The 11,036-nt window shown below is 37.9% G+C and overlaps 1 protein-coding gene across 2 annotated transcripts in view; it reads right to left on the bottom strand.

Annotated features, from left to right (window-relative positions):
* Window positions 1-575: 575 nt before the first annotated feature.
* NDC80 (NDC80 kinetochore complex component) overlaps window positions 576-11,036 on the bottom strand; it is a 73,412-nt gene continuing 62,951 nt past the window's right edge. The window contains exons 17-18 of one of the 2 annotated variants that reach the window (XR_014252083.1): window positions 2,750-3,068; window positions 576-1,943 (exon numbers count right to left, since the gene is read on the bottom strand). Coding sequence is in view for 1 of the 2 variants with exons in the window: in XM_082418693.1 (XP_082274819.1) it covers window positions 2,931-3,068 (138 nt within the window). In the remaining variant the exon portion in view is untranslated. Of the gene's footprint in view, window positions 1,944-2,629; window positions 3,069-11,036 lie in introns of those variants that run through there. The other variant, XM_082418693.1, reaches the window with a different exon arrangement.

Genomic DNA, 11,036 nt, shown 5'->3' with positions numbered 1-11,036 from the left:
AAACTTAGTATAATTTTTCTGTCATTCCTAGAGTCGCTATTAAATAGTATCACATTATGGATAATATTTAACTAGTGGTGACTTTTTCTTTTAAAGAAGTGCACCTCAAATTTTAACGTACATACGACAACTCGGGGACCTTTTTTTAATAGTAATTTTTAAAAAAAAATTATTTATTTTATTTTTGGCTGCGTTGGGTCTTCGTTGCTGCACGCAGGCTTTCTCTAGTTGTGACGCACCGGCTTCTCATCGTGGTGGCTTCCCTTGTTGCGAAGCACGGGCTCTAGGCGCCCGGGCTTCAGTGGTTGCAGCATGTGGGCTCAGTAGTTGTGGCTCACGGGCTCTAGAGCGCAGGCTCAGTAGTTGTGGCACACGGGCTTAGCTGCTCCGCGGCATGTGGGATCTTCCCAGACCAGGGCTCGAACCCGTGTCCCCTGCATTGGCAGGCGGATTCTTAACCACTGTGCCACCAGGGAAGCCCCCTCGGGGACCTTTTTAAAATGCACATTTGACTTCTGATTTTGATTTAGTAGTCAAAACTATAAGACTTCTAGAATAAAACATAGGTGTAAATCACAGTGATGTTGGCAAAGATTCCTTAAATACTACACAAAATGCAGAAAGTATTTTAAAAAAAAGTGATAAATTGGGTCTCATCAAAATTTAAAACTTTTGTTCTTCAAAAGACACTATTAAGAAAATGAGAAGGCAAGTCACAGAATGGGAGAATATATATATATAAAACATATATGGTTGAAAAAAAAGCACATGAAAAGATGCGTAACACCTTTGGTCATTAGGGAAATGCAAATTAATATCACAGTAGATAGAACCACACACCCTTAGGATGGCTAAACTAAAACCATGCAAGTGTGGTTAAGGACGTGAGCAACTCATACGTTGCAGATAGGAACATATGATACAACGACTTTAGGAAACATTTTCTAAGTTTCATGAAAGTTAAATATGCGTCTACCATACGTGAACTAGCCATTCCACTCCTAGGTGTTTACCCAAGAGAAATCAAAGGATATGTCCATGCAAACATCTGTACATGAACGTTCATAATGACTTTATTTATAATAGCCCCTAACTGTAAATAAACCCAAATGTCCATCAACAGTTACATGGATAAACAAACTCGATATACACATACAATGGAACACTACTCAGCAATGAAAAGGTATGAACTACTGATATACAGTGTAACATGGACCTCACAATTTTCTGAAAGAAGCCATACAAATGTACATACTATATGATTCTATTTATAGAAAATTCTAGAAAATGCAAACTAATCTGTAGTAACAGAAGGGAGATCAGTGCTTGCCTGGGGATGGGTGTCAGGCAGGTATCAGGTAGGGGCAAGACAGTATTGCAAAAGGCAACGAGGAAACTTTTAGAGGTGATAGATATATTCATTAGCTTGACTGTGATGATGATTTTATGGGAGTATATGTATGTTGGAACTTAATGAAAAGTTTAAATACGTACAGTCTATGTCAATACACTGTAAAAGGTGTAGATTCTGATTCAGTAGGTTTGGGGTGGGGCCAAGGGTCTGCATTTTTAACGAGCTCCAAGGTGATGCTGATGCTATTTCCATAACATGTTCTGAGTGGCAAAGCTCTGAGTCTTTGTCATATATATATATATCATTTGAGTACACAATAGATTCATACAGCGGGTATCATACAGGATAGTGCAGACAGAATATTTCCAACACTGAAGAAAGTTCTATTGGATGTTGGAGTCAAGATTGTTGAATATATTGGTAACCATTAATCTTGCCATACCTATTAATTATCTCCCAGCAACGACCTGTCTTTGTTTCCATGCTGTCAGGCTGAATGCCCTCTCTTCATAAAATGTTGCTGGAATCCCATTCTGTATATTGCTTACGTTTCATTTTATCACGTTCTTCATTCTGACTTATATTAGAGCTGGAATAAAGTTAAAAGAATAGAAAATTCAACTGGAGGCAGATTTTAGTTCAATTTAAGGAGGAGCTTCCTAACAACTTAGACCTGTCTAAAAATCCCACTTTCTAACATGACTCCCTCACCATCCAGAACATTCATGTTTCAGGGCTCCTGTGGCTGTGTAGTCAGGATTGCACGCAGGTTCAAGAAGCTCAGGGTGGCCTCTACCACTAAGATGCATGACATGAGTAAATCAGAACTTCTCTAGGAATATACTTTCATCTCTAAAATGAGGGGGTTAAATGAGATTATTTCTTCTGATTCTCGCATTCCATATTCTTCTACGTACTTCAGAGTAAAGACGGCATGAAGCCAGAAAGAACTTTAGCTTCTTAGCTCCGGATAAGGAGTGGGTCTCTGTGTCCAAAGTGATTAGGAAAGCTTTTTAGTCAGTCAGTGCCAACCTCTGTATGGTTTATCCCAGGGATTGGCAAACTTTCTGTAAAGGGCCAGATAGTACACATTTTTGGCTTTTCAGGCCACATGATCTGTCACACATACTTAACCCTGCTCTTGTAATGGGAAAGCAGTCATAGATGATATGTAAGTGAATGGGTGTGATTAGATTTGGCCCACAGTTAGTTTGCTGACTCCGGGTTTAATTCAAAATACCTATTTTTCTAACCATCTCAAGTTAGGCAGAGAGATCATGGGAAAAACACACTTTATTGATGTAAGTTTATTAACTCCAAGTACATAATATAATTGGTCTTTCATACCTAAAGATAACAATCCAACCAGTTATCATAATTTCAGGTTATACATACCTTAAGTTAATGAACTAGATTTATAAAAGATATAAAAATATTTCACGGGCTTGGGAAGATGTGGTCATGAGACTTCATTGTAAGGAGGGATAAAGGATATGCTAGAGATTTTTCAAACCTACAAAGGACATTTCAAAATTTACACTGTTAATAAAGTTCTCGCTTAATCAACATTTTATCTTCATTCATCAGAAGCCTTAAGTAGAGAAGCTTTCTTCTTATACTTGTCTCCAATCTCTCTAATATTGTCCAAGAGATCTTCAGACGTGTATTCTTCATACTCTCTATCAGCTTTAGCAATCTGCTCCTCAAGATGTTTCTAGTGGAAACAATTAACAATTGTTAATGTAAAAACATTAATTTCTTTTAAAGTGTTTAATTGTGAAATCTACAAATAAGAGCATAACATTTGTAAGAACAGGAATAAAAAGAATACTCTTGCATCCACCTGGCAGGCTCCTTTTGTGCCCCTTCCTAATCTTATACCCTCTTTTCTCCCAGACACAACCATTCTCCTGCAAGGTACTTTTCTTTATACTTTTACTACACACACACAGATTAAATATATAAACGATATACTAGTTTAGTGGTACCTGGTTTTAACCTTCATGTTTATTGAATGATATTAAATGTAATGTGTTATGACTTGGTTTTTTTTCCACAGAATTTTGAGATTCATTCATGTTAATGCATATAGCTATAGTTTATTCATATACTGCTATATAACATTCTGTTGCATGAATATACCAACATTTACTTATCCATTTTACTGTTAATGAATTTTTGTTTGTTCCCAGGTGTGGTAGGCTGACTCCTCAAAGGTGTCCATGTCCTGATCACCAGAACCTGTGAATATGCTATCTTACATGATAAATGGAACTTTGAAGATGTGACTGAGTAAAGGATTTTGAGAAAAGGAGATTATTCTGCATTATCCTGGTGGGTCCAATGTACAACGGTCTTTGTAAGAGGGAGTCGGCAGTGTGGGAGTCAGAGAGAGAAGACATAAGGATAAAAGAGAGCTCAGAAAGGACAGACGATGCTGTGTTGCTGGCTTTGAAGACGGAGGAAGAGGCTGTAACCCAAGGACTGCAGGTGACCTCTGGAAGGTGGAAAAGGCAAGGAACTGGATTCCTCCCTCTAGAAGGAGTGCAGCCCGGAGGGACCATTTTAGACTTCTGACCTCCAGAAATGTAATCACTCAAATCATTTTCTGGTCTGTGGTTCAGATGAACAATACTTGTTAAAAAAGGATCCATGAAAGGTTATAGAGCCACTAAGTGGTTGAACTAGGAAGAAGTGGGTAGAACCTAGGTTTTCTGATGTAGTATTTATTCCAGGATGCTTTTCTTAGTTCTTACCACTAAGCAGAGAAAAGTACTGGCAAGCAAGCAGCAGTTCATGTCATTCAGGAGAGATGAGGGGATATAAGATCACATGTTCTGTTTTCAAATAAATGAAAGCCTATTAATGTGATATTATGAACTTTTTTTCCCCTTAAACAATTCACAACTGGGACTACATTATCTCCTAATAAATTACCAAGGAATTTTAGATTTAGCAATTTATTTTAGTTTTTGGGCTCTGTACAGCAGGTTGGAGGAATAGTTTAATTGTTAAACTTTCAAGCTATGTGAAAGGTGGAGCTAAGGTAAACTTCATGTTTCTGAAATACTTTTTTCTGTGTTTATATAAAATTAACAGAAAGAAATGTTAAAAAGAAACAACCGGGACTTCCCTGGTGGCGCAGTGGTTAAGAATCCGCCTGCCAATGCAGGGGACACAGGTTCATTCCCTGGTCCGGGAAGATCCCACGTGCTGCGGAGCAACTAAGCCTGTGCACCATGAATACTGAGCCTGTGCTCTGCAACAAGAGAAGCCACTGCAACGAGAAGCCCGCGCCCCACAATGAAGAGTAGCCCCCGCTCGCCACAACTAGAGAAAGCCCACACAGCAATGAAGACCCAACACAGCCAAAAATAAATAAATCAATAAATAAAAAGTCCATAAATATATTTAAAAAAACTTATAAAAAAACGAACAAACAACAGGCTCTAAATGGAGTCACTTGAGCTAAGCCTATGTCACTAAAAGGGACTTAATACCTAACCTAATTACAGTTCCAACCTTCCCCAGGAACATAATCTTTACTGGTCCTTTTGGAATTTCCTGGTCAGCATCAGTGAGGTAATCTGCCTAATAAAAACCTTGTATCCCATAAAGGGAGGTGACCTTGCCACCTTGCCTGAAATAATCCTTTTTAAATTTATGACTTCTTTGTCCCCCGTCACCCCCTACCCTGCCTTTAAAAACCTTTTCTTTTCTGTAGCTCCTTGGAGCTCCTTTCTATTTGCTAGATAGGATGCTGCCCGAAACATGAATCACTGAATAAAGTCTATTTGATCTTCAGATTTACTCAGTTGAATTTTTCTAACAGTTTTTGTTGCAGCAACGGGATCCGAAGTGAACTTCTGATAGGGTCTCAGGGACAATGAGAAATGCAGGTGTGGTACCCATGAAGCCTTTGGTTCACTGTCTTTCTCACTGTTTCTGAGGGCCATGGGTAAGTTCCTCTCAGTTCTGAACTCTGCTCTCTTTGTGTCAAGGCTCCAGATATAATTGGCTTTCCACACGTTTCCTATTTGACTGGAAACTCCAGCCCTTGATTCTACCCCAAGAATCTGTTCACGTGGGAACTGTTAGTGGCAGTTCCAAGTTCCCATTTATGTGGAGCCCCTGTCTGCAATCCCATCTGTTGAGGTTTGCTGGCTCAATCCTTTTCCCACCCCCCAGGTGACACACTGGAAAGTGTCAGTGTTACCAGCTGGAGTAGGACACGGTCCAACTTAAGAACCAACTGGGTCTGGAATCGGACTGGGTCTGATTTAGGTGGACTGGGTCCAGTGTGAGGCCTCAGATGAATTAAATTTTGTTTTAAGTAAAGGCTATTACTTATAATGGTGATCTTGGAAGAACTGCCCCTCCCCCCAAAACCCCTACAAAAACAAATAAAAAACCCAAACAAAATACCCCTCAAAACTTAAACTAACAAACAAAGAAAAAACCAAATAAATAGAAATAAAAATAAGATCCTTAAAATCAAAAGAGTTAAGTACACTACCTTCAGGCATACCTGCTTATGGTCTCAGAAGCTATAAATAGCTACAAAGATGGCCAAAATTTTACTAAAGACAACCTGGAATTTTGTGTCTTGAGGACTTGGCTTGGTAACCATCAGATTGCGAGCCCCCAAATATGGCCTGCCTGACAGAAATGTGGGCTGAACTGCATTTGTGGCCAGGGTCCTACCAAACTGCCACCAGCCCTCAGGGAAAGTACAGTGGCCATCATGAGGAAAGTTCCAATTAGATAGATAATTTAAGAAGGGCACTTAAAAAGTATGCAAAAGCCTCCAAAAAGCTTCAAAATTGCAAAATAGTTCATTGAAAGATTTGTTACAAAAGGCTAATGAAAAAGACACAAGAGGCACCTAAAACAAAAGACTAGAAGACTGACATAACTCCTGCTGCTGCCCTTTATCCTCCTTTATTTGAGTATTCATTTAGTAATCCTCTCTCTTTCTACTCTGAAGAGACTTACAAAACCATAAACAAGTCTGCCAAGTGAATGGCCCTACAGATGCAACCACGTCTGCCTTCAAGAGAGGGCCCCCATATGGGGTCCTCCCAGAGCTGACAGAAGTCAGGGATTTTTCTGGTAAACTGCTACATTATTTCCTTGAACAGCCAAGGGAAATGAAAATACTTTAAAACCCCACTCGGAGTCTGCAGATGAGATCCTGGGAAAATCGTCAGAAGCTTCCTAAGGGTAAGAATTCTTACTATAGTCAGATCTCCTGGACCTCTGTCTGTAGTACCCAGCAGAGAGAGGAATATAAAATATCTTTTGCACCATTTTTGGGGATGCCTCTTAATTACAAAATTAATATACAGAAATCTACTGCATTTCTATACACTAATAATGAACTATCAGAAAAAGAAATTTGGGAAACAATCCCATTTACCATTGCATCAAAAAGAATAAAATAGCTAGGGATAAACCTACCTAAGGAGGTAAAAGACCTATACTCAGAAAACTACTAGACACTGATGAAAGAAACTGAAGATGACACAAATAGTTGGAAAGATATACCATTTTCTTGGATTAGAAGAATATTGTTAAAATGACCATATTACCCAAGGCAATCTACAGATTCAATGCAATCCCTATTAGACTATCAATGGCATTTTTCATAGAACTAGAATAATTAAAAAATTTGTATAGAAACACAAAAGACCTCAAATAGCCAAAAAAAACTTGAGAAAGAACAGAGCTGTAAGTATCATGTTCCCTGACATCAGATTACACTACAAAGATACAGTAATCAAAACAGTATGGTACTAGCACAAGAACAGACACATAGATCAATGGAACAGATAGAGAGCCCAGAAATAAACCCATGTACTTATGGTCAATTAATCTATGACAAAGGAAGTAAGAATATAGACTGGAGAAAAGATGGTCTCTTCATTAAGTGGTGCTGGGAGAACTGGGCAGCTACATGTAAAAGAATGATATTAGAACATTTTAACACCATATATTCAATACAAAAATAAACTCAAAATGGGATTAAAGACCTAAATGGATGACTGGAAACCATAAAACTCTTAGAAGAAAACATAACCAGTAGTACACTCTTTGACATTGGTCTTAGTAATATTTTTTTGGATCTGTCTTCTCAGGCAAGGAAAACAAAAGTAAAAATAAACAAATGGGGCCCAATTAAACTTAAAAGATTTTGCACAGCAAAGGAAACCATTAACAAAACAAAAAGACAACCTACTGAATGGGAGAAAATATTTCCAAATGATATGGCCAATAAGGGGTTAATACCCAACACAGATAAACAGCTCATACAACTCAACATTCAAAAAAAAAAAACAAATCTGATTTAAAAATGGGCAGAAGACTGGGATAGACATATTTCCAAAGAAGACATGCAGATGGCCAACAGGCACATGAAAAGATCCTCAATGTCGCTAATTATCAGATAAATGCAAATCAAAACCAGAATGAGATATCATCTCACACCTGTCAGAATGGCTATCATCAAAAGGACCACAAATAACAAATGTTGGTGAGGATGTGGAGAAAAGAGAACCTTGAACACTGTTGGTGAGAATGAAAATTGGTACAGCTACTGTGGAAACAGTATGGAGGTTCCTCAAAAAACTAAAACTAAAACTACCCTGCAATGCAGCAATTCCATTACTGGGTATATATGTGAAGAAAACAAAAACACTGATTTGAAAAGATACATGCAACCCAATTTTTGTAGCAGCATTATCTAAAATAGCCAAGATATGCACACAACCTAAGTGTCCATCAACAGATGAATGGATAAAAAAGACATTTACACACACACACACACAACAGAATACTACTCACTCATAAAAATAAATGAAATTTTGCCATTTGCAACAACATGGATGGACTTGGATGGTATTATGCTTAGTGAAATGTCAGACAGAAAAAGACAAATACTGTATGATACCACTTATATGTGGAACCTGAAAAATAAAACAAACTGGTGAATCTAACAAAAAAAGAAACAGACTCACAGATATAGAGAACAAACTACTGGTTACCAGTGGGGAGAGGGGCAAGATGGGGTAGGGGATTTAGAGGTACATACTACTATATATAAATTAAGTACGCTGCAAGGATATATTATACAGTACAGGGAATACAGCCAATATTTTATAATAACTATAAGTGGAGTACAACCTTTAAAAATTGTGAATCACTATGTTGTACACCTGAAACATATTCAACTATACGTCAATTAAAAAAAGAAAAAGAAAAACCTTGTTAAAGAATTTATCAGTGGATCCTTTGATGTTGTTTAAGTTGCAACCCAATTCCTTGAGGAATTGAGAGCAACTGTCCTAATCATACAAATCTTTGCAAAAGTAGAAATGCAGTTCTAGGGGCAGTTCAAAGTTCACCTGTTCGTTTTTACCAATTCCCTAACCTCCCCTATTTATCTTAAAAGGCTTGTTAGTTGCATTCTTTCCTTGTGCCTTTGAGACGTAAATGTTAAAATACAAAGTTCAGGGAGGTAATTCTTTTTTAATTAAAAAATAAAAAAAAATTTTTTTTGGCCGCGCTGCGCAGCATGAGGGATTTTAGTTCCTGGACCAGGGATGGAACCCGTGCCCCCTGCACTGGAAGCAAGGGGTACTAACCAGTGGACTGCCAGGGAATTCCCAGAGAGGTAATTCTTGTCATTAAACAAACAAACAAACAAACAAGGGGGAAAGGTCATTTCAAACATGGGCAAATGAGAAATCTTAACGTATGGAAGTTATGAGGTCTCTGTGTCTGTATGTTCATGTGTGTCTACATATGTGCAATAGATGCGTGGTGTTTCCTACCTTCAGATGGTATTACCAAAAATAATTTGTAAAAGAGCTGTATTTAATTGGCCTAAAGAAAATTAAGCCCTTATATGAGTTATATATTCATAAAATTCCTAAAAATTATAAAAATTAACCCAAATGCTTTTCATAATCTTTATGATCTAAATAGTCTTTAGTAAATAAAAGCTAGTTTAAATTTGTTGGTTTAATTAAAAGAGGCATGTCTTTGGAGTTATCAGCATTAAGTATAAAACTTTTTTCCTACCTGGGTTTACCAATCAAATAAGTTCATGTTATCTCTGTTACAAAATTTGTTAGCCAGAGAAACAATTTAGGATGATGACTGACATTGTCTAATGACGCTTTTACTTTTTTATTTTTTATTTATTATTTTGGCTGTGCCGCGTGGCATGCGGGATCTTAGTTCCCTGACCAGGGATCCAACCCATGCCCCTGCAGTGGAAGCTCGGAGTCTTAATCACTGGACCGCCAAGGAAGTCCCCTCTAATGACGTTTTTGGATGAAATTTTTAAATAGTTTCCCCAAATCTTTTTGGTAACCTGAAATTTTAAAATTTTGCTTAGTTAAGTTAAATGATGAATTAAGTTAAGCTTATTGAATATTCAGATCATTTCCAAATAGGATGAAATACTGGAACATTAATTACTGAACATAGTTTTATCTACTGTTGGCTTCATTTTGTAAGCAGATAAAGTAGGGGGTCCCCAGAGAAAGAAAATCAGGCATAGCTTTCTTGACATAAGAGAAATCATTTTTGGCCTAAGTCATTTTGTGATCTAAGCCTGGCCACAATGCTTACCCTTGAACAGGTCTCAGTAATTAATGATCTTAAGGGAACAAAAGAATGCAGGAACAAATTGTTATCAGACAAGAGAAATAACAATAGCAAAGGTATTTTATCTGTTGTAAAGACTTCCAGTTCTGTTTCAATGTGGAACATTAGCCTGAAGTGCTCAACCTCCAGATCAACTGGAACCTAAGGGACGATGATGTTGACCTTTTCTGACACTTGTGGCTTGAAGCCAGTAAAGCCTGGACTCTGTGGACTGCCCAAGCCCCTTCATGAATATGTATGTACCCTTAGCTTAAAACTTCCCCGATTTTGCTGTTTGGGGAGACACTGCTTTGGGAAAGATCCCTGGTGTTCTCCTTACTTGTTGCAAGTAATCATAAATCCTTCCTTCCCCCAGTCTTGGGCTTGGCTGTGTCTTTTGGCTCGACACCCACCAAGAGGCAAACCCAATTTTGAGGTAACACTTTTACAGAAAAACTAAAGATATTTGGGTCTACTGGTAAACATGTCCAGTGCCACACACAGACAAATTTACTATGAGAAAATATGCATTTTTATAAATTATAAAAAGCATTTATAAATTTTCCAAGCCACAGAATACCAGTTTAAGAGTCCACAATTGCTTACTTCGTAGTTTCCAGCAGCAGTTAAGGTTTTTAAGGATTAAAAATTCTAATACATATGTAATTAAAGTTACTAGAAATAAAAAGATAGCTGTAGAAGGTTTATAGAAAAGGAATCTCGTGAAAGGAATTTATGCATGATCAAACTGGGAAAGACTGAACGAATTTATTATAAGGATTTAAAAAATAAGCTTTAAAATCAGTAGTGTACTTATGTAAAATTAAAACTTAAATTTCTGCGGCTTCCCTGGTGGTGCAGTGGTTAAGAGTCCACCTGCCAATGCAGGGGACGTGGGTTCAAGCCTTGGTCCAGGAAGATCCCACATGCCGTGGAGCAACTAAGCCCATGTACCACAACTACTGAGCCTGCGTGCCACAACTACTGAAGCCCATGTGCCTAGAGCCTGTGCTCTGCAACAAGAGAAGCC

This window comes from Balaenoptera physalus (genome assembly GCF_965194825.1).
Source record: "Balaenoptera physalus genome assembly, chromosome: 12".
Taxonomy (NCBI): domain Eukaryota; kingdom Metazoa; phylum Chordata; class Mammalia; order Artiodactyla; family Balaenopteridae; genus Balaenoptera; species Balaenoptera physalus.
Note: the sequence above shows the minus strand (reverse complement) of the source record. Positions and strands in the feature narration are given on the sequence as shown.